This window comes from Toxoplasma gondii, chromosome XII, assembly GCF_000006565.2.
Source record: "Toxoplasma gondii ME49 chromosome XII, whole genome shotgun sequence".
Lineage (NCBI taxonomy): Eukaryota > Apicomplexa > Conoidasida > Eucoccidiorida > Sarcocystidae > Toxoplasma > Toxoplasma gondii.
In genome coordinates this window covers 2,767,028-2,789,704 of record NC_031480.1, presented here as the reverse complement: position 1 = coordinate 2,789,704, position 22,677 = coordinate 2,767,028, and the positions used below count along the sequence as shown (strand labels likewise).

The window sequence follows — 22,677 nt, the reverse complement described above, 5'->3', positions numbered from 1 at the left end:
TACATATATATATATATATATATAGACATATGACGGTAGACCTACATTATTGCAGAGAGATGCTGAGGTCCACATACTACGTATTCACGAGTGTATTTACACATAGCTCTGTGACCTACATCGTATGGCAGAATTGTGGACCGAATCTGCGATACGTCAACACATTGTGGGCGAATGTATTTTCTGGCACAGAGTGTCCAAAGCAGCTTGTAAGACGATCCGAGTTTTTAAAGAAAGAAACAGCTTTGACATCTGCCGTCAATGTGCGAGGATGAAAGGCAACAAGCTCAGGTGCTGAACACCCCGCATGCACATGCCCGCCGGGCGACGAAGGGCGGTGTCGCTTGCTGGCGAAACTGGAACGGAGAGCCACAAGAAGTTGAGCTGTTCGAGAGGCAGTGAGGAGACACGATTCAGCCAGCGAACGAGTTGAATTCTCGAATCTCTTTGGAGTTCGCTCATGCAGAGGACAAACCACACACTGCTCTTCCCAGGCGCATGCAGAGCAGTGCCCTTTAAAAGATCGACAGAGACCGGAAAACACCGCCTCAGGCGCGCCAGACTTGCACAAGAGAGGAGACACACACGACGACCTTCTCTGCGATGAGAGGTCACGGACGAGGCGTCGGGACAAGAAAAGAAAGAGGAAATCAAAGCTGTCAGGAAAGAGGAAATCAAAGCTGTCAGAAAGCGGGGGGCATGAGAGACTGAGGCGGGAGTCTTCCCTTGAGAGCGCCGACTCTCGCGCGGATGCAGGCCTCGAAAGAAAAAGCCGCGGAACGGATGGCAGTAAGAGCGAAAAACAGACGAGACAGAGAGGATGAAGACTCTCGATCAAGTCTGAAAAAGAGGAGACATGTGCTGTAGCACGGACAACTACAGCGAACGCTGCGTGTCAACTGCAGAAGGCCGATACTGTCGGAAAAGAAAACCTCTTACCTCGTCCCTGGACACCGGTGTCACCTGTACATACGCCTGGACGACACGAATGTACATATATATATATATATGCATGTATAGCTATATATATATATATATATACCCTTGTGTGTGAAAAGAGATCCACGGAGAAATGCCATCGGAATGTTCGACTTCTTGCGCGTGTTGAGAGAGGGAGATGATCGTCAAAGTCCGTCGTCATGAGGCGCTCGCGCCTGCGCCTCCAAATAGGAAAAGTCGACGTCGTCAGAGGGAAGCTGCAGCGCCAGGAAAAAAAAAGAAAAGAACTGAATAAAAAGAAGGGAACTTCACCGCGCCTGAAACGTGAGTCGTCGCTTCTCCAGTCTGCGACCTCGAGAGAAAATGCAAAGAACTTTCTGCGCAGATGCAGGGACTCGCGGATACCCAACGGTCTTCCCCACTGCACCCCTACCAAGCAAACAGCCTTACACCTTAACCCAGCGCTACATCACACAAAAGCGAAACATGCATGCAGCCATTCACACAAGAAACAGTGATCCCTGTGAACCACAAAATGCGTAAACGACATAAACATGCATATCTCTCTCTCTATATATATATATATATCTCTATCTATCTATCTATATATCTATATCTATATCTATATATATATATATATAAGCACATACCTGTGATCGCTTTTGATGTAGCGCTATGGTGACCATCCGAAGCAACTGAGTAGAGAACCGGAAAGCAGTGAGAGACTGTCTGAAGATGTCGTCGACTTCTTCTGGGGGCGGGCGGTCGCGGTCCGCGAGCGAGCCCCAGAGGTCGTCGCTAATACAGAGCAGCGCGACGCAGAGGACGGTGACAGCAACGTCGAAGAGGTTTTCGAATTTGAAGAAAAACGCGCGTCCCTGAGGAAATTGAAGCAAAAGAGAGGATCCCACAATCAACGCCTGCCGGTCCGCACAAACACAAATATGAACGCTCCCGATGCTTCTTGCCCTTTACTCCGAGTGCCCTTTCTTGTAAGCCTCCTCTCGACATCTCCGTCCATCAACACCGACTGGCCTACACATCGAATGCACTCGTGTACATATATATATATATATATATATATATATAAATTTATATATCAATGAATCTGCGTGCGCATATGCATCTGCATATATACATGTGAAACTCCGCATTCACACATATACATAGGTATATATATATATATATATCTTTCTCGATTCGCATGCGAGCACATGCGTCTATATGCATGGATATCTCGTGGATCGCACATACACAGGCACATGTACATATCGATGTGTATTGATGCGTCGAGTTCGCTGTTTGAATGGGAGTTCCGGATCCCCTTTACGGTTGTCTCTTGGGGTCGCAGCTTCTGCGAGTGAAGTTCGCCGTTCCCGCGAACGGTCTCTCCGGCTTATCCTGTTGTGTCTTTGCGCATCTGCATTTCTCTTCGTCAAATCGCCTGTTCTACTCACCACCACGAGCGCGCGCAGGGATACCTCGAGAAGAAGCATGAAGGTGACGAAGACTTCAGCGGCGACGACCCAGACGTTGACGACGGAGAGCGTGAGACAACGAAGCAGAACCCAGGCGTTGAGGAGAAAGACAAAGAGGTAGAGATAAGCTGTGAAGCGCGAGTAGTAGAGTCGATTCGCGACAATCGACAGCGCCTCTCTCCACTGCACGAGAGAGAAAGCTGAGAGAGACAACGACGGAGCCTCCCCGTGTCGTTGAGCAGGAGACGCGTAACGACTTCCCTTTCCAAAGTGGACATAGGAAGAGCGACCCAACAATGTAGTTCTCGCGCTCACGTTGGAGGCGTCCGCAGGTACGGAAAAGAGGGGAGCGAAAGACGCTTCTGTCTCTGCAGAGGCACCCTCTGTTTTTTCAAAAGCCTGGACTCGCCCCTCCTGCTTTCGTCGACCTTGCCCGCTTGAAGTCGACGGAGGCACTCGCTCGACAGCGGACCTCGCGGCCGCCGCCGGCAAGGCTCCTTGGGTGTACATACACCTGGGAGACAGCTGGGGAGAGAGGCCGGCGTGTCTCGCGGAAAGCAGTGGGCCAGGCTGGAGACAGATTTCCTCTTCTTCGTCTTCGTAGGCCTCTTCATTCGACGCGCGTTCCTTCTCGGAGTGCTGCGGAGGAAGTTGCAGGCCGAAATCCAGCCCAGGCGAACAGTGCGTTTCCCTGCGCGCACCGCCGCCCCCCCCCGTTTGGCTGGCGAGTGTACATACACTCCGTCCGCGGTCAGCGTCGTCGCGGTTTGTCTGCGGACCCCTCGAGATTTCTTGGACGTCTCCTCGGTGTCCATCTTCTCCGAAGAAGACGTCCCCAAATTCCTCGTTATGGCGCGAAGACGCCGACGTTTCGCCGGTCTCTTCTCTCCTCCCTGGCGCTGCACTCCGCATTGCCTTCTCCGCTCCCGCAGGCTCGACAGCGCCGAGAGCAGCGGTCCGTTCCGCGCGCGGCAACGTCTGTTGTTCCAGGCAGTGCTGAGAGTCTGCATGCGCCCCGCCGTCGGCGCCTCCTCGCGCATGCAGATCCTGCATTTTGACGTCGGTTCTTCTCTCTTGCCCGGCCTCAGAAAACGCCTCGAACTCGGTGACGACCTCGGCAGGCGCCAGGCGATCCGGAAGCGCCCTGTGTGCTCCAGCGTCGACGGGACAGAAAGGCGAGAGCGTTGTTTTCGCTTTGCCTTGAAGCAGCGTGGCTTCTTCTCGGAGAAAGCAGTCATCTTCGTTCAGGAAGCAGCTGCTCGCTTTCCGACCCACAGCATTGCCGTCGACCGCAGACGCGCCAGGACCTCTCTGAGACCCTCGACAGACGGCCGCAAAATCAGAGAGAGAGGCTGCAGGCGACTTGTTCGCGTCCTCTCGCGAAGTGCTCAAGACCGGCAAACGAAGTGGATTCGTTGTCGGCAGCAAATGGCTCTCTGGAGGCTGGAAGTTCGCACGGGGCCGACCCAGAGGGAAGTCTGCGTCGGCGACCGCGTATTCGTTGAGGAACGAAGCTTCGCTGTCGTCTTCGAGAAAGCCACCATCAAAATTGGCCTGCACTGGCGACAAAGAATAAGACGTCATCGCTGCCGAGAGGTTGAGCGTAGGGAGAGCTGAGGGGAGAAGGGAGACCCAGAAATGCTGGAAAACTCCAGAAGAGGAAACACCGAAAGCAGAAAGACAAGAAAAGACAAAAAAAGACAAGGAAAGAACACGGACAAAGGATGGGAAGTATTCTCGTCTCTCGAATGCGGCAAGGAGAAACGGGGAACAGAGAAGGTGACTCTCTCGTCTTTCTCGGTTGCCTCAGGTGTACAGACACTGCGAACTCCCTGGAGGCGCGTAGGTGGACAGCGAGGAGTTCGAAGGCGTTTTCGGGAGAAAGGAGAAAAGCTGAGTTCCGGACCTGAAAAGACGCGCGAGTCGCCGTATCTCGAGAGTGAACGTTGCTGCGGCGAACAGCCGAACACCGAGCAACGAGAAACCACAAACTTGACAAAGCCGAGAGGTAAACGAGGTGCCTTGACCGCGCAGGGTCTGCCGCTGCATGCGCCCCCGGACAACCGGAGAACAGGGTGACCTCAGGGAAAGGGAAGCCGGAGACAAGTGGACAGCGCGAGGCCTCCGGATTATAATGTTCAGGCGCGAGGGCCGCTTTCTCTTCTGCCGAGCGTCTCAGAGATTGGACGGACAGGAAAGCAGTCACAGGCGAGACGGAGGAAGGCTTCTCAGCGCGTTTGACTCAAAAAACATGGCCACCAGAGACGCAGGGAAGTCGCGTTCTTGGGCTGTTCTTGCTGCAGAATCGTTTCTCGTTCTCCCGCCTCTGAAAAGATGCACGTCTTCTGTTTCGTCTGCTGAAGGGAACAGAGGGTCGCGAGAAGACAGACGAGAAGAAAAGGGAGGTCTGCCGCTCGATGCCTGTTGTATGGCCGAGTCTCGAGTTCTGCACACGAAACTCTCGGAGGTCGAGAAAGAACAGATACACGCAGAAGTCCAGAAATCTGCGTTCCTGACTCGCCTCTTCTTTGTTAAAACTGTGGAGTGACCCGGACTTTTTTGCCTCCAACTCTCGGACTGATTTCGATGCCGGAGTCGAAGACCGCAGCGCCTTGCACACAAAAAAGTTCGCATGCAAAAGATATGCCGGCGCCTTCCGGCCAGCGCGTTTCCCTCCAGAAGTCTCGACTTCCGCAGAAACCCAGAACGAGACATCTCTTGTTCTGCAGAGTCAGCAACTGCCCTCTCGCTGCGTGCGGTGGCGCTGCTCCGACAGTCTTTCCTCGCGAAAAAACCTTGCCCTCTTCTCGCGGAAATGCCGCGGAGAAAGCCTCCGGAGAACCCCCAACTCGGACAGACAGAGACGGCAACAGACTCAAAAAAAGCCACTCGGGGCTGTGCCCTCGAGAGGCGACTTTGCGAACGCGCTAGTGCGAGGACGCGCGCCGCTCAGTGAGCTAGCCCATTCGTTCGAGCTGACGAGTAGGGGCTTGTGCAATTTCGGCTCGAGCAGGGGGCGAGAGGCAGTTTCGCGCGCGAGGATTTTCCGGCTTTTTCGCTTTGCGCTTTTTCGGTTTCTCCAGGCGATTTTCGGGAACATTCAAGGCTCGAGGCACACTCCTTGTGGCCGAGTTTGCGCGGAACCGGTGGAGCGTCGAGTGCGAGCTCGTGAATGCTTCGATCTTTCAGGGAACGAGAGTCTTCCAAGTTGGTGGATTTCCTGGCCTCCGGCGGATCCTGGAGAAAGCGAGTTTGTACAGTCTTGAAAGTTGCGCAGAAGCGACGTTTCTCCTGGGTCTCGCGGGAGCTCGCTACCTCGAGAGGCGCGCAGGCGCAGTGGCTGGCCGAGTTCCTCGCAGTGTGCCGGTGAACGAGTTTCTGGATTCACTTCTCTTGCGAACAGCCCCAAGTTTCTTCCACTTTCCTCCTCTCTCGAAGGACTCTGAGGTTCTTTCGAGTTTTTCCTTCCACAGAGCCTCCCAGTTCCGCTTCGCTTGCCGAAGTCCTTCAGCTTCTGCCGCCGTCTGCTACTCCAACCAGACGAGGTCCTTCTCGTCCGTTCCCCCAAGAATTCGGCTTTCTGCTCCTCGCCCAACATGTGTGGTCCCCTCAGCCGCTTCGTCGGCGGCAAGAGAAGCGCCTGCAAGTGCATGACCTTGAGGACGTTCACCATTTTCTGGCTGACCATCTGTAAGAAAACAACTCCTCTCCACGCCTGGTCTCGATGCATGCTGAAGGAAACGGCCCCTTTCACCGCCGCGCTTTCTCCTCTCTGTCTCCCTCGTGGCGGGTCGTTCTTCGGCACTCTCTCCAAATCCTTCTTTGTTCCGCTCGCTTCCCCTCTCTCCTTTCTGCAGCTTGGGCTACAGATTCTCCAGTTCCTTGTCCTGCGCAAGTCTCGCCTGATATGTTTCCTTCTCCCTCTCGTTCCTCCTCTTTCCTTGCTTTCCTTTTTTCTTCCGTTCGTTCTTGTGAAGCGATGCGGTGTGCCGCCGAGGTGAAGGCGGATAGTCTGCGCCTTTCCTGTTCATGCTTTAAGCGGCACCACGGGGCTCGTCCAGAGAGACTGTCTAGTACGTAATTCTTTGCTGTGCCTCCTCCTCACGTCCATCTCCCCCAGTGGTGTCTATCGAGTCTGGAAGAGTTTTAAATCAGATCCGGCGCCGTGGAGTTCTTCTGCAAAGTGGAATGGTCTCTAGGGATGTCCATGTTCAAGACACGAGAAAAGGATCTGCGTAACGAGTGTCAGTCGCCGCGAATGTGCAGAGAGTTCAGCGTTGGAGGTGCGGAGCCTGTGGAGGTCGACGCGCCTCGTTTATCTTTTTTTACCTCTCGTCTCTGTGTCTTCTTGTCCATGTTCAAGATGCATTCACACTGGGGAAGAGGCCAGCAGTCTGCGTCGAAAGAGGGATTCCTGTCGCTCTGAAGGCCGCTTTCGTCGCGCCGCGGCCGTCCCCGACCTGGCTGTGTGTGTTGTCTCCTGTTCTCTCTCTCTCTCGCTCTCTTGCTCTCTGTCTGCAAGAGACCGCGGAGGCTCTTCTGAAAATGCGTGCGGCAAGGTCTCTATCGCTTTGTATGTTCAGTCACCCTCGTCTCTCTGTTCGAGCTGGTTGCGGGCTCGTACCTGACGTCCGCGCGCCAGATGGTCGACACGATTCTCGAGAAGCTGAGGGAAATCGCGTTCAACGCAGGAACAGAGAGCGTTGCAGACTACTACTACGAAGTCCTCCAGGCGTCCTTCGGCACAGTGTGGCGAGCAGGAACTTGCCTCACGGTGATGCGAGGTGAGGCAGCGAGTGTCGGACGGGTTTCTTCGACTCGAAAGACTCCAATCTCGCGCAAGGTTCAAAGACGAAAAGACAAACAAAGACAACAGATCGAGACAGAGGGGGGACTGACACCTTCAGAGGCAAGTTGACAAGTGTGTCTTCGCTCCAGAAACGCTGACAAACCAAGTCCACACGTGAAGAGAGAAAGCCAGGCGGCGTCCATAGGGGGTCGTCGGAAGGGAAAGTTTCAAAGAAACGACGACAATGCAACTGATTTTCTGTGCATTCTTCACTTGGAAGAAAAAGAAGCGCAAGAGGTGAACTTGTGTCTTTGACGCTGTCAGGACTTGTCGACCTCGGAGGAGCAGCCGTCGGAATTTACGGCGTATGGGCAAAGAAATCGTGGGCTCTGTACACGTTCCTCGGTTTCAACGTCGTCCATTTCGCCATAGACTTTATTCTCTTCATCGCCGCCATGTCGGTCGTCAACACCCTCTACATAGGCTGGTTTTACCCGGTAGGCCATATCTCCCTTTGTCCGCAAGACTTGACTTGTCGCACTGGTGGATGGAGTTCTTTACACAACTCTCTTTCGCGTGATATGCAGGCGCAAGCTGCTTTCCCGCTGCCTCTGCATCCTTGCCTTTTCTTCTCTATTTCTCCGTGTCGATGTTCTCGATGTCTCGTTCTTTTTGCGTCCTCCGTAGCCTTGCACACACAGGGGAAGTAAGCGCGGGCTGCGCTGCTCGTTCCCAGTTTCTTTGGAACACCGATTTTCCAGGAGTTAGAAAGAAGACGAAACGGCGCGTCCAGACCTCTCTGCCTCACGCTCTCTTCTTTCTAACGTTTTCTGGTCGTTCCGCTGGACTCCTCAGTTCAAGCAGATTCAGAGTACTGCGGCGTCGTCTGTTCGGTGGTCTGCAGGGCTGAGGTGTACCTATGAAACTTAACGAGAAAATGCAATTAATGCAGTTCAACGAAGCCTTTTGAGGGCTCTCTCTGGAGCACTTGCTTCACGGTGCTCCTTCCTCTTCACATTTCCGTGTCTCGCGTCTTCCAGTCTTTGTAAAACGAGTGTGTCAAACTTGAGAACTCGAACTCTCTGTTCCCTTCTCAGTCCGCCTACTTGGTCGTCTTCGCCCTCTACGGCTGGCTTGCCATCATCGGGTACGTACAGTCGACGCGCATGCATTCTGTCTACTATAATTCAAGACCTCCTTTTCCTAAAATACACCCAGACGTGAACTCTTCCCCACCTATATATATATATATATATATACATATGTTACATATATGTGTCCCATGTGTCTGTATACTATATATATATATATATATATATGGATGAACCCTACTATATGTAAGTCATATATATATCATATATCCGTGTATATATATATATATATATATCGTATATGTGCATTCTCTCTCTCTCTCTCTCTCTATATATATATATATATATATGTAGAAGGTGGTACACCCATCTGTGTAGGTGTCGATGCGACACATTCAGATGCGGCTGTGTACAGTGTTTCTTCCTTGTGAAAGCAGATCTCTCCGACGCAAAGCATTTGCAAAGTCTACAAGAGAGTGTGACTGTCTCCTGTTGTGGTGTTGCACTTTTCTTTTCTGGACTTTTGCCTTTCGGCTCTCCCTCAGGCCCTACGTCAGCGTCGTTCTCCTCAGCTACATTTGGGGTAAGGACTCTCTTTTCGCTATCCGTCTCTCCTTGTGGACGTCCTTGTGTTCGATTTTCTCCTGTTGGGAACCAGAGTCGTTTTCCAGCTCTTGTGTGTGTTTCTCTCTGAAGGCCGCGCGTTGTGGCGCGGAAGGAAGCGTAGAAGATGCCCTCAGGGCCTCACGAAAAACCGCGGGAGAGAACGAGGACTGTGAATGGCACCTCCCTGCAGTGAAGGTTGTCCATGCTGAAAGAATCTTTTCTACGTAGTTCGCAGTGAACTTCGTGCTCTTGTTGGAGGTATTTTTCTACTTTCTCTCTTCTTCGTCTTGAGCCTGGCTGAAAGTGCAGCAACTCAACGCGTCCTTCACATTCGAGAACATGGCGTCAACAGTGAGAAGCGCGACGCAGATCATGGCGACGGCTTCGTGGGTCCTCGGACTTCAAGAAAGGCTCTTGGGACTCTTGAGTTCTCTGTCGCACAGTGAAGAAAAGCGCCCACATTTGGGGGTTCCCTGTATTCTCTGAATCTCGTGTTTCTTTCAATCTCCCCTTGAAACTCTCGTTTTTCCCTTGTCACCGCAGTTGTCCGCGTGGGAGGCACTGGAACAGAAATGAAGTCTTTCTTTGAACTGCAAGAGGAACAGGACAAGGCTGCTACCGCGACAGCAGAGCGTAGTAAGTCACTGAGTGTAGAGAAATATATGTGCTCGCTATTTAAACATATGTGCACACAGAAATATCTGTGTCGACATGACTCGGTATACGTATATACAAATACATGTGAATTGTTTATATATATATATATATGTATATGTATATATACAAATATAAATATTAAAATATGAATATATAAATCGATTTAAATGAATACGTGTTTCCCTCGGGCCGCAAAGGGATAGAAGCTGTTTTCAGTGTTTCTTGTAGTGATCGATATCGGAGGAACGGGTGTCTTCGGGACCGTCGTTTCTTTCCTTTTCCTGTGTCAAAAAACTGTGGCTTCAGTCGCAAGAGTGAAGAAATTCTTTGAGAGGGCGGTGCTCCCTTGTAGGAGACATTTGTTTGCATTCTGCTTGTGCATCCTTCGAAAGAGACACGTCTCTGGAGGAATGTGGGTGTCTGTTGCGGCTCATGGCTAAAAATGTTTTCTGGAGCGAGAAATCCGTGCAGTTTTCAAAGATTTCTCTGTGTGTGTGTGTCGTCCTTCCAAGCCCCAAGCACGTGGACCAGTCATGGGTGCATAGTTGCGTATAATCAGGCGTCTCTGTAAGAGTGTGTGTGTGTGTATGTGAGTATACGTATACACATAGATGTGCTTCTGTGAATATACCTCACATGCATCTGTAGATGCGTATCAAACACAAAAATAAATATACATGTATATATATATATATATGTATGTGTCTATATATAAATATGCATATATATATGTATATGTATGCCTGTCTGTCTGTTTGCATGTTTGTGTCTCTATACGCATATATGTGTATCGATGTGTAGATTCACTGAAATCCATCTTTTTGAGTGGGGAGGTGGAGACGGAGGGAGACGCGAAGATGTGTGACGTTTGCTTTTTTCTCGAGTGGCTCCGCGAGATTTTTTGAGGCATGTTTTGTTGCTTCTCAAGGTGGCGCAAAAGACAGAGACGAAGAGGCTACAGCGAGAGTTGAGGCGTCGGAGAAGAAGCCGCTGTTGGAGAATGCCGAGCCGACCATCGAAGTGGACTCGCCTTAAATTTGTTTTAAATCTTGACGAGGAAGACCGGACGCTGTGTCGGTTGTGCTTTGAGGGGAAAGGGGTTAACAGGAGGGATGGAAAAATCCAGAAAAAACTGTCTCCTCGTTTTTCTGAGATTCGGAGACGCTGCGAACGAGGGCTTTCCCCTCTGTTTGGACTTCTGAAGGATTCAGATGAAGAATTTCCAGCGACTCAGCAAAAAAATACATCGCAGATCGCCCACAGGATACCTGAACATGCCCCCACGGGAAAGATGTCAGTATATGCAGTGGCAGGTGTACAAGGTGTTTACGTGTCTCTGTAGCTTTCGGAATTTCATGTGTGTGAAGAAGCTGTGTATCTTTGTGTATGTATGCAAATCAGTCTGTCACCAATATATATATATATATATATATTATATGTCTGTGTACTTATGGACGATGTATGTTGCTCCGTTCAGAGGAGAGCTCCACCTTCAGAAGTAGTCGAGGGGGGGGCGGCTTATATTCGAGAAAGGCTTCGTAGCGATCTGCGGGAGGACCCACGTGAACGTCGATTTGAAACGACTGAGTTCTGATCTCAGTAGAATTATGAGAGGGGAGTTTCCGTGTCGAGTTTCTGAAGACTGTCGACAGAACTGTGTGCGAGTGAATTTTTTCCAGCAGACAGAATGCTAGGAAGAGGGGAAATTGGTGCTGCGAGCAGAGCAGCGAGAAGTGAGGCGGTGTCTCATGTAAGGTGTCGAAAGGTAGACGTTAGAGGTGCGTCTTTCTCCGAAGGACGCGCTGGAGTGGCAGAGAGTTCCCCCGAGGTCACGCCCAGGCTCCTGTCGTTTTCCTCAGAGCACCGACTGAACAGCCGAAAGGACTGGAGAAGCGTCCTTGTGTGCAAGGGTTCAGGAAATGAAAGGGAGACGAGAGATTCCCAAGAAGGTTGGACACACGCGTGTCTTTTTTTAATTTGTTTACGCGAGACGCGCGAAATGTAGAGTTTTTGTCACAGTGTACGTGCATCGGTGAAACGCTACGTTGTGAAGGGGTTGCCTCTCTGGTGGCATATGCGTGGAAGTGCAGAGACCTAAAAAAAGTGCCTGTGTATACGTCAGACGCTTGTCTCTTTCCCGTCAAGAGGTCATTGACGAGCTTATGAAACTACTCTCTTTGCCGAGCACTTGTAAAGATTGCACCTGAGCCCTCGGATTTCCTCAACTTCTTGGACACTCTCGACCTCCAGAGAGAGTCGAGCTGACGAGGTCCACAACACAAGCGTGGTGTCTATCGGAGAACGGATACGAAGAATTCAACTCCTCTCAAATGCACTCGCACTGTCTGAATCCCCTTAGCTATCTGCATATATATATATATATATATATATATATATATGTGAACCAACGGATAGGTACAGTCGTGCAACTGCAGTCCTCAAGAGTGCCTGTTGCTCTATATAGCGGTGCGACCTGAATTCCGTTCGGCTTCGGCGGGGACCTGTGCTGGCAAAGCCTTCGTCTTCCAAGTTTCAGACGATTTCATCTCTTCGCAGCCGGCCAGAGACTCGGAAGAACACTGCGGAGCCGAGGAAACACAAAGGCAGGGAATGTTTCAATATTCTCCGTCAACCGACGTAAAAACTTCCTGTCTCTGCGCTTGCATGCAACGAGGGACGCTGGCCCCGATTCTGGCCTTTGCGGACCTAGGGTCAGACGAACAGACTTCTCTTTTAGACTCCTGTGGAGGGATGGAAAAAAGGCCTCACACTGCGAGACAGACGTTCTGACACTCGTGCAGCAGCTTCTGGTGCGAAGAGTCTTCGTATCCGACAGTTAAGAGATTGAAATGGCCGTCAAGCAATAGCGAAAATTCAACTTTGCCTTCTTCTACACTGTGCTCCGGTGGAGGAACAGTTGGTGCATAGTGTTGTGGGGTAAGTTCTTTCAGAAAACTCCACAGGCGAGGCACTCCAAAGAGTGTGGGCTCGGCACCTGCAGCTTGGCGTGCACGTACGCCTGACCGCACTCCCCAGTAAACATCAAATCCTTTCGGACAACTGAATGCGCCTTTTCGAGTGCGACTATCAAGTTCCATCGAGAGCCTGTGGCAGTCTTATTGCGCAGAGACGCTCTTCGCCTGACACGCCGCCGAAAAATGGACGGAGGAGATCGAGAGCTTCCTGTCGCGTATTGAAACGTCCAGACTAACAGCTAGGTCTAAAACCTGATAGCAAAGTGCCTTCGTCAGTTCGCAGAGTCCTTCCCCCTCCACTCCCGCACTGGCCTCCCTCAGCGCACCTGCGCGTCTCCTTTTTTCTCCGGCTCTTATTGCTTGTCTGTTTACGCTGGCCTCTCTGACACACTGCCCACGAAACGTTCGTGGCTCGATGCTGAAATATATCTAGAAGAGGGTCTCAAACTTCTTTAGAGCTGCACTGCAGTGTAACGCGCATCGGTGAAACTTGCGAGCCATACACGGGTACGGCTTCATAGTCATTGCCGGATTTTTTTTCGATTGCCCAAGATTTTTCTCGACTTCTTCGGATTTTTTGGAGACCTCTCGGCTCCCGACACAAAACTGCATGCAAGCGGAGGACTCCCAGAAAATACGAAGTGAAGTTTCGGCTCTTGTCTGCATGCGCTGCGAGCGGATGTCAGACACGCCTGGAATCGTGCACCGAAAAAAGTCGACTCCGTCACCGTTGAGCCGCCTCTGCTCTCGGCTAAAAGAGAGAGAATTAACGCCAGCGAATGAGCAAGATGCTTGTGTGAATTGCAGAGAGTCCAAATCGATGAAGACCTCTCTGCCCGGCACGTTCGAACAGCACTCTTCTACCGTTTCACTTGTCAAGATTCACCCAGGATTCCACCTCAAAGTCATACGCCCTCGAACACGGTTTTCTTTGAGATATTTTACAGGAAACCTTAGCCAATTCCCTGAAAGTGACCGTGAGGCAAATGTGCTCTGTTTGTCACGAAAGGTGAAGACATAACCGCGAGAAAAGGGCAGGCGTCAGAGTCCTCTGCAAGCACCTCAACATCGCTTCACAACGCCGCTTCGAATATCCAAAGTCCGTCGCATGCAAGATGCCACTGTTCAGAACAATCTCACACCTAATATACACACTTTGACGCAGACAACTCTACATACACATCCACACATCAACGCACAGACACATATTATATGCATATACATATATATATATATACATACATATATATATATATACATATATATATATATGTATATGTGTCTAAAAGTGTACATATATATGTGTGGGAGTGCATCGATTTGTCCATGGGTGTGTGTGTCACTCTGGCTGCGCTCGCAGGGAGTGTATCTGTTGCACATCGACTGAGGCCGAGCCCCGTCTGTTTCGCCGCATGCAAAGAAAGCGCGTATGGTTCGACTTTGCCTGTCAAAGCCGCTCGTCGGCCTGCGCTCTTGCATGTCACCTGTCACCGCTAGAAGCAGGCCTCCGCGCCGCTCTCCGTGCCTGCGGCGGGACCGTGAGCTTGTCCAGTGTTAGGGCATGCTCCCTCCTTTCTTACGCGTTCTTCGTCTGCCTTCTGGGCTGCTCTGAACACACGAGAAAGAAGGCGAAACGATCGAGAGAGAAAGGCAAAAGATACAGAACCGACAGACGCCACGCAAAAAAGGACACAGAGAAAAAACGTCGAGACAAGGATCTGGGGGCTGTACACCGTGCATGCACTTGAGAAAAAACCCACAGACAGACCAAGGACATCGGAGGCCAACGGTCTTTAGAAAGCGTTTTCCAGTTCGTTGGACAGGTTTTCCAACCTGCAGCTGCAAACACGAACTGCACCTGAAACTCTTCTTCTTTCCGGTGTCTTTCATAGGTTCGTGCAGCGCCGCTTAGTGCCTCGAAGCACAAGTCGGTGTTTTTATTGGATTTTGACACAGATCGATGTACGGTTATACAGACCTATACAGCCACACATGGATCCTTGAACGTATCTGTATCCTTGAAGATCTGTCTCTTGTATCTGTCTGTATTCATATCTCTCGGTCCCCGGAAAAAGGGAGCACGCGACACAGAACATCCTTAGAAGTCTGAATCTGGTAAAGAGATCAGAGCAACGCTACGGAAAAACACTCACTTGATAAACGCGTCTTCCATCGTTCGAAGAGCATCTACTTTCTCGTCTTTGTGCTCCTTCTTGTGGTCCGCGGCAGCCTGCTGAAAAATTCTTCCTAACTCTACGAGGGCTTCGGCCCGGCGTCTGCGACAGTCCAGATCAACTCCCATGTCTTTGAACGTCTAGAAAACACACACACCAGATGTCGAGGGTCCGGAAAAGCAGAACATCTTCCATCTACAGACTTCTCTCGCCTTCCAAAAACAGTCTGATGTCTCCACATGAAGGCGCCTCAGGTGGGCTCGCAGGAAGCTCGACAAAAACACGCACAAAGTCAGCGCTTCTCTGCAGACAGTCCTTCGCATGCAAACAGATAGATCTGCATACACACAGATATATCCCTCTATACTTGACTACAGCTGTTTACCGGCCTATACCTGTATTCAAATGCCTCTCTGCTCATACCTACCGAATCATACACGTACCTGTATCCATCTCCCTCCATACACACAGACACACATACGTGCATGCATTTATATAGATACAGAGGACGCTGGTGTCTTTCTTTAGTCTTTGAAACATGAGATTCGGTTTTTTCTCGCAACGTGGAGACAAACGGGAAGTCGAGAGAGAAAGACGCAGTTCAGCGCGTGCGTGGACCAGCTCGGTCCAGTCGGCAAAACCGACATTCGTTTACCTTTTTTGCGGCAGCCCTGACAGTCGTCTCGATGTCCATCAAACAAATCTGCAGCATAGTCTCCAGGATGAGAGGGAGCGTCTCTTCGAATTGCTTTACCTGCGAATCACAGACCACCATGAGCCTTGAATGCCGAACTGACATAACATCTAACAGACATGAAAAAATGGCCTTGTCCATATGCAAACAGATGGGCACACAGTTCGTTGCACGTGTTGGCCTGGACTTCACCTGATCCCTCGTCTCTGCATGCGTTTGACGTGTGTATATACAGAGCGCCAGACACTGCGACGAAAACGCCCTGCGCCGCGAAAAAGCTGAAGAAAAACGGAAATGGACTCGAAAAGCCTGCAGCCCTCGGACAGGACTCCGAAGAATCCTGCACACGAGTCCCGCGGCGCTGCGGTGGATGTACACCCCGTCACATGCACGCCGACTCTTGAGAAGAAGGAGAAGGAAACGGCGCATGCGAGGAAGAGTGGAAAGTGGAAAGGTCTTGCCGCGGCCAACGTTGGTCTTACATCTTCTGCAGAAGGCGCGTCGTCTGTCGCTTCTTCTTCGTCCTGAGCCGCGTCGGCGGCCGCTGCGGTGGGGTCTTCTCCCTTTTTGCTCGCGGCTTGGGCTGCCTCCCGCATCTTCTTCTTTTTCGCCTTCTCTTTGGACCGTTGTTTCTTCACTGCTTTCTGCTGCATTTGCCGAGCAGCCAACGCAGCGCGCACCGCTGCGTTCGCCGTCCGCCAGCTGTTTCCTACGCTCCGACTGTGCGCCTGAATCTTTGCGTATCTTCCGCCAAGGCCCAGGAAGGTGTCAACCTTCCCCAGAAACTGCGTTGCACTGTTCTCGTAAGTCCATCCAATCGCCTCGACGATCGCGTCTCCGAACGAAGACTGGGAGACCAGACACAGCATGCACCACGTGAGGAACAGAAAAGTCGGATTGTTCTCCCTCGCAAGAAGTTCCCGTTTTCCTCTTGCGCCTCTTCCAAGTCAAGAGGAGCTCACCTCCTCCACACTGCCCGCGTTCCTCGACACAATCGACCCAGACAGAAGGTGGAGAAACGCACTCTGAAATCAACATGCGTCTCCAACAGAACATTTCTACACACATAGAGAGACAGAGAAAAAAGAGAAAGGCGCTTTTGCCTTTACGAGATCATATATACATATATATATATATACATATACATATATATATATATATAGAGAGAGAGAGAGAGATAAGGATGCGTGTTCGTATGTGTGTGTGTGCTGAGATATGCGCATATATATATATATATATATATATATATATGTACCTGCATGCGTGTATTTTTTTGCATTGAGTATTTTGTGTGCGTCTGTTGAGACCTAGTTCAGGGGTTGGAGTCGGGGTGCTCTACCAGCGGTGGTCCACAGAAACTTGACTGCACAGTCGCATCTTTAGAATCGCTTTTCTGTCATTTGTGCAAAGAAAAGAGTTCTACAGCGTTGGAGAAGGGCGAACCCATGCGAGGAACAACTGAAGCGCGTGTAGGAGAAGAAGCAGAGACTCCCGGCAGTCTCGGATCCTGGATATCTCACGCAGCATCTCAGGCGTCGCGAACAGAGAATCCCAATGTCGACACCCACGGAGAGACTTCTCAAAAGGAAAGAAAGTACTCAACTTCACAATTTCTAAATGCACACATAAGATGCCACTACTCATACGAGTACACATACATAGGCATAGATGTGGATGGAAGTAACAGCAACAATGCACACACATATTCCAGTCAAATGCATGCAAGCACATATATATGAATGTACACAGGGAAACGGGCATCACGAGCTATACAAAGAACCATATATATATATACATATATATATATATATATACAGATAGATAGTTGTACATTTGTATGTGAATTTGGAGTGTATTCCTCGGAAGAAAAGTTGAGTGGAGAGAGGGGCATTGATTTTTAGACAGAGTGTGAGGGCGTACCCGACAGAGTTTTTCGGCTTCCAAGCGCATTTTCGATTTCCATTCAGCAACATCGTTGCTCATGGCTGCGCCCTCTGCGTTTTCGTTTTTCGCAATGGCCTCGACAAATGGTTCGATTCTGTCGCACAGAGAAAGTGCCAGCTGAACTTCCCGTTTCCGCTGCTCAAATGCGAACATCTCTTCGCTCACGTTCTCCGCCTGCTGCACACCCAGACACGCACAGCCATCTCTCTCCACGGTGTATGTCCACCCGCAGGGGGCATGCAGAAACCAAGGCACGCGCCGTTGCGTGTCTGCAGCAGTGCCTCTCCAGGCAGAATCCAGTGGAGACGGAGAGGCAAGAAGCACGGGGAGAATTCGGAAGACAAAAAGACAAGAGAAATCCAGAGGCGACCCCCAGCCGCGAGGAATCACGCCGCGGCCTCGCCGAGTTCGCATCGAAAGCAGAAATGCTGGAAAAGCCGTACCAACAGGAAGAACGTTTTTCAGAAATCCACGCGTCTGTGCAAATATCTACAGCATCACAGTCAGACGCCCGAGGAGAGCCGCAGACACACGAATACACACATGCATATATCGACGTACACGCAGACGGTTTTACAAATCTCTCTGTGTGCAGATGTCGCTGCGAAGGACAGACGCATGCGCTTCACAGGCTTGCACAGCTGGTTCGCTTACCTTTGCATCTTTGTCGACCATTTCGACGAACATCGCCATTTTGAGTTTTCCAATGTAGGGTTCAAGTTCTTCGGATCCGAAAAGCATCATGAAGAACAGGCTGCTGTCGATAAGAGGCATGTCTTGTGCGGCCGCGGATCCAAATTTGTCGTACTGCGCTCTGCGTTCTTCGTCTCCGAGCACTTGGTAGGCCTCGCCGACCTTCTGGAACTTTACTTTCGCCTCCGGATCCTCGCGATTCTTGTCTGGGTGGTACTTGCGGGCAAGTCTGTAATACTGTCGCCGAATTTCGTCTTGCGTGGCGTCCGTGGAAATCTCCAGAACGTCGTACAGCTCTCGATCCACCACTTCTCTCTTCTCCCCGGGGACCTCTGAAGTCTTAGGAGCTGCCGCAGCCGCTGTCGCAGCTTTGAAGGGATTTTCCTTCCCAACAACTTCTTCAGCTTCTTCCTTCAACGAGTACCAGTTCTCCTTCCACTCCTACAGAGAGCCAGAGAGGACACAGAAGACCCTTCCGCGCAGCTGTACGAAAACGCGTGCGTGGGGGCATGAAAGGAGGAGACAAAAGGAGACAGAAGGAGAAAGAAAAAAACTGACGAAGCGAAGGATCGACTGTCACGGGATATCGTGGCCATACACAAGAGCACTCTCTCACGAACTCAAATCCTGATAAACCTTGCAGCCTCCACGTTTCACACGACTCCGAGAAACCGAATAAAAAACCTACGCGGCCTTTAAACAGATGCTGAAATACACGCACTTACACTTATAAACATATACGTATATATATGTACTTATACATATATATATATATATATATATTTAATCCTAAACCCTAAATTATATTACCATATATAATCATATGTATAAGTATATACATATATACAAGTATACATATATATATATATATATATATATTTATAAATACTAAAAATGCATATCGATGGTCACATGTGCCTCTCCCCCACCCCCCATCCCCCCATCCCACCTCCCCCCCATGTAAGTGTTCGTGAGGAAGCGACTGTATACCGGCGTCCGTCCGTGTCTCTTCGTTCTTCACAGCCCTTTCGTTTTCGCTTGATGGGCACGACATCAGAAGTCCAGAGAAGATGCGAGCACAGACAACAATACGTCTCGCAACTCGGGGGGCATTCGCCAAGATTCCTGAGCGTCATACCCTGGCTTTCTTGTCCCATTTCTTTCCTTGACTGCGTTCGTGAATCGCCTCTGGGGTGTTGACGAAGCCGCGGGCGACTTGGTAGCCTGCGACGCAGACACCCGTGACGGGCAGGGCGACAGCAGCGACGACTCCGGCGCCGACGCCTTTGAAAAAGCCTCCAACGCCCTGTTGAGAGGCGCCGACAGCGGGGAGAACGAAGAGAGAAGCGGCGCCTGCGGCTACACCCTTCCCGACAGACTTGAGAGCACTTGAAATGCCCGCGCCTGCGTCTTTCGGCTTCCGCGTCGAGAACAGACCTCCCATGATCGTTCCCTCTGGACTGTGCAAGCTGTCTGCGTCCGCCGGCGTCGCTCCAGCCGCCGCGTCGCCCGGACGCACGGGCACCAGCGCCCACGCTGAAGAGAAAAAGGCAGAGAGACCGTGGCGGGATGAGAACGGTGGCGGCGAAGGAAAAACACGAGGAAAAGAGTAGAGAGAGAGGAAGACACGTGAAGACAAAGCCGAGAGGAGGAACGAGAATGAGAGAAGAGAAGAGAGAGCCGAGCGAAAAGACGAGGGGAGATCCGCAAAGAGGAGACAGCAAAGAGGCGCAAAACACCAGGTGCTGAGACAGAAGAAAGATACGAAAAGACTCGACGAACACGAAACACCGAAAGGGAACGAGGGAGCCGTACAGACACGGGAAGAGAGAGAGAGGATGAGGCACAACAAGAAACCGACAGAGGAGAGCCACCGAAGAAGAGAGCACCTGAAACACTGGAGAAGAGACGAAAATGAGACCCGGAAAAAAACGTTTTATGTCCTACATATCATGTCACTGGAGGCCGGTCTCGCCGGTGGGCCGGTGCCTTTGGTGAAGAGGCGCTCGAAGGAGCGCGAGCCGCGTCTGGACTCTGCGTTCCCTGCATCTTCTCGCTTAGCTGTATCGTCGGACATGTTTGTCGCAGTTGTTTCTCTCTCTTGCTCTGGCCTGCGAGGTTGTTCTTCGCGTCGAGTGTGTTTGACCGACGCCGGCGAGCAGCAACACCAAGCTCGCTTGACCTTGAATACCGGCTGTGCGTTCTCGAATTCCCCAGAAACGCCTCTCTCTCGATCTGTGCCACGCAGCGAAGAAGCCGAGAAAGCCGACGTGGAGGAAGTGCAGGGAGGCGAGGAGCCGGAAGCTGAAAAAGCTGACGGAACTGCGCCCGAAGACACCCGGGGTTTAGCGTAGCAAGCAGAAGGCCCTACAGATGCAGGAGGGCCTACAACACTCTCCTTCCGGAAAACTGGCATGATACGCTTTGAGAAGAGGAACGCACCCGCGCCCTTTGTCACGCCGGCTTGCGTCGGGACGAGAGAAACGACGAAGAGAATCCGAGTGGCCGGCGCCTCTATCAGAAAGAGAAAAGGAAAGATGGAAAACCCGCCCAGAAAAGGCAGGAGAAAAAAGTCAAGACGCCAAGAGTGTCTGCGAGGAACACACTGCGGAGTTGTGTGTGCAAGAAACGGAGGTTTCGGCGCTTTCGCATGGAAACAAAGAGCGACCGGCAAAACGGCCGCGACCTGATAGACAAAAACAGAAAGTTTACCGTGACGCTGTCGGAAGATACTTGCAGACGTTGTCGCGCTCTTGCGCATCACCGCCCCAAGAACTTGTGGTGGAGGACCTTTCAGGAAAACGTGGCCCCTTTACTCGACAGTAAAACCTCCAGACGCACCGCGGCTGTGACGCTGCCCTTCAAAAATGTCAAAAGAATATCAACTAGCAAGTGAGGATACACAAACACGCATTCGCACTCCACTGCCCGGGACTCCTCTGTGTCCAGGCACACGGGTTTCCAAGGCCGGCTGCGGATCTGAAACACGAGGCAGACCAGGATTTGCCGGGAAAGCTCGAGAATTTCAACTCGAGAAAAGCGAGTGTCTTTCGTCTAGAAAAAGGCACCGCAGGAAACCCGCTAAGAAAATGGGAAACAGGTGAGGAGTTCGAGTTTCCGCTGCTGACGCTGACTTCCGTAGACGAGCCGAGCCAGAACACAAAACGACGGGAAAAAGACCTCGGCCGACAAAAGCAAGTTTACCCGCCGAAAGAACAAAAGACATGAAATAAGAAGGAAGAAAGTAAAGCAAGAAAAACACAGAAACGGAAAAAGGAAGCCGGGCTCTCACCGCAGAGCGCGCTGTGCGCGCAGCGGAACCTACGGAGCGGGGAGGTGCCTTCGGAGTAGGAGAAAGATACCCGCCGCGGAAGCGTTTCTCTTCCCTCCCGATGAGGCAGACACAAAGAAGGAGAAGAAAGAGTTCTTGCTCCGCGAAAAACGAACAGAACCCGCGCGGAAAACACAGCGCATCGCAAATCAGTCGCCAGCCACCTGCTACTTCTGATGCTCAGCGCGCATGTTCCACAAGATGCAAAAACAGCGGTGGCAGGCGGCTCGGTTCCCCGTTCCGAATCGTGCCTGTCCCTCGTGAGCATGAATTCGTACTTTCCGAGTTTTCTGGAAAGGCTCGAAACCAAAACGCGTTTTCTTGAACTCCTTAAAAGGCACAAACATGGAACGGACGGAGAGTGGTCGCTGTGCCTCGCGAACTCTGCGTGGCAGCTGCAGATAGATAGCGCAACACTACTCTCGGGTTTCTCCTTCTTCAGCCGTACTGCTCCCTCTCGCGCCTCTTCGAGAGAAAATTGGGCTTCTTTGACACGGAAGCACTAGTAACGAAAGACCTTTCAGCTCACAGAAGGAACAGTGCAGTCAGATTCTTCACACACACACTGTCCAGAGCGTCTCGAACTCGACTGACTGCAGCGACGTAGACGAGGGTGTGGGTTTCGCAGCCGTGGCGCGGCTTTTTAAAGGTGGGGAGCCGGAAACGGAAATCCGAAATGTTGATGAACACGCGTCAAAGAAACTTTCTAAACACTTGCACAGACACGCCGCAGCATACCGCTTGTTTCCTAGCAAAAGTCACTCTGGCCGAGCCAGCGATTGACCCGCACGTCGTTTTGACCAGCACGCGAACAAGCACAGAAGGGAACCACGCGAGCGCAATTCACTTCCGAAAGATCGCCCCAGGAAGTGTGCCCAACAGAACAGCCGGGCGGAAATTTAGTTTTCTGGGAGAAAAACCGGTGCCCGAGTTATTCTTCATGGTTGATAAGCGCAGCCGCCTTCCTCGAAGGTGGCCGACTGCTTTCCTGGTGTAACTTGGGTGTCTCGTTACCTCGTCAGAGCGCGCACTACTTGTTTCCCTCGCACCGATAAACGCGTCGTTTTCCTAGAGTTCTCTCGGAAAGAAGCCTCTTGCTGTGCGCCCGAGTTTGAAAACACCGAAAGAAAACCGGCAAGGGGAACGCGGCGAGGAAAGGAGACGTGGAAGAGCGCGTTCCACTCACGGCGTGATCACCCGCTGTCGCACGTCCCGCCGCCGTTCCTCTGAGAACCTGCAGCTAGGCGGGTTGTGTTTCTATCAACACAGGTGGAAATCGACCGAGCATTTGAAGAAGGGAGACAGA

General features: G+C 51.3%; 3 protein-coding genes across 3 annotated transcripts; 1 reads left to right on the top strand and 2 right to left on the bottom strand.

The window, feature by feature from the left end:
* Positions 1-265: 265 nt before the first annotated feature.
* TGME49_246460 (hypothetical protein) lies at positions 266-5,279 on the bottom strand. The gene is made up of 3 exons (XM_002366993.2): positions 2,397-5,279; positions 1,590-1,817; positions 266-1,196 (listed from the first exon to the last, which is right to left on the bottom strand). Exons 1-3 carry the CDS (start codon positions 3,999-4,001, stop codon positions 1,125-1,127), a joined length of 1,905 nt encoding a protein of 634 aa, XP_002367034.1. The 5' UTR covers positions 4,002-5,279; the 3' UTR covers positions 266-1,124.
* Positions 5,280-5,394: 115 nt separating this feature from the next.
* Positions 5,395-11,773, top strand: TGME49_246450 (hypothetical protein). The gene is made up of 7 exons (XM_018780780.1): positions 5,395-6,107; positions 7,001-7,201; positions 7,531-7,703; positions 8,304-8,353; positions 8,843-8,880; positions 9,447-9,539; positions 10,489-11,773. The coding sequence occupies exons 1-7, from the start codon at positions 6,014-6,016 to the stop codon at positions 10,593-10,595; spliced, it is 756 nt and encodes a 251-aa protein (XP_018634918.1). The 5' UTR covers positions 5,395-6,013; the 3' UTR covers positions 10,596-11,773.
* Positions 11,774-12,543: 770 nt separating this feature from the next.
* TGME49_246340 (DnaJ domain-containing protein) lies at positions 12,544-22,609 on the bottom strand. The gene is made up of 8 exons (XM_018780779.1): positions 19,988-22,609; positions 19,179-19,576; positions 18,002-18,481; positions 17,324-17,524; positions 15,886-16,251; positions 15,365-15,463; positions 14,689-14,849; positions 12,544-14,143 (listed from the first exon to the last, which is right to left on the bottom strand). Exons 1-8 carry the CDS (start codon positions 20,799-20,801, stop codon positions 14,029-14,031), a joined length of 2,634 nt encoding a protein of 877 aa, XP_018634917.1. The 5' UTR covers positions 20,802-22,609; the 3' UTR covers positions 12,544-14,028.
* Between the last annotated feature and the right edge of the window lie 68 nt (positions 22,610-22,677).

Bases quoted from the DNA above. Each gene is read 5' to 3' on its own strand.
- TGME49_246340 (XM_018780779.1), bottom strand. From the start codon at position 20,801: ATGCGCAAGAGCGCGACAACGTCTGCAAGTATCTTCCGACAGCGTCAC. The intron at 16,252-17,323 runs GTACGCCCTCAC...CTGGTCTCCCAG, and splicing joins AAGCCGAAAAACTCTGTCGG to TCTTCGTTCGGAGACGCGAT. The intron at 14,144-14,688 runs GTGAGTGTTTTT...TCGTGTGTTCAG, and splicing joins ATGGAAGACGCGTTTATCAA to AGCAGCCCAGAAGGCAGACG.
- TGME49_246450 (XM_018780780.1), top strand. From the start codon at position 6,014: ATGTGTGGTCCCCTCAGCCGCTTCGTCGGCGGCAAGAGAAGCGCCTGC. The intron at 6,108-7,000 runs GTAAGAAAACAA...TTGTATGTTCAG, and splicing joins CATTTTCTGGCTGACCATCT to TCACCCTCGTCTCTCTGTTC. The intron at 8,881-9,446 runs GTAAGGACTCTC...TTGTCACCGCAG, and splicing joins TCTCCTCAGCTACATTTGGG to TTGTCCGCGTGGGAGGCACT.
- TGME49_246460 (XM_002366993.2), bottom strand. From the start codon at position 4,001: ATGACGTCTTATTCTTTGTCGCCAGTGCAGGCCAATTTTGATGGTGGC. The intron at 1,818-2,396 runs GTGAGTAGAACA...CAATTTCCTCAG, and splicing joins CCCTGCGCGCGCTCGTGGTG to GGACGCGCGTTTTTCTTCAA. The intron at 1,197-1,589 runs GTATGTGCTTAT...CTGGCGCTGCAG, and splicing joins TACATCAAAAGCGATCACAG to CTTCCCTCTGACGACGTCGA.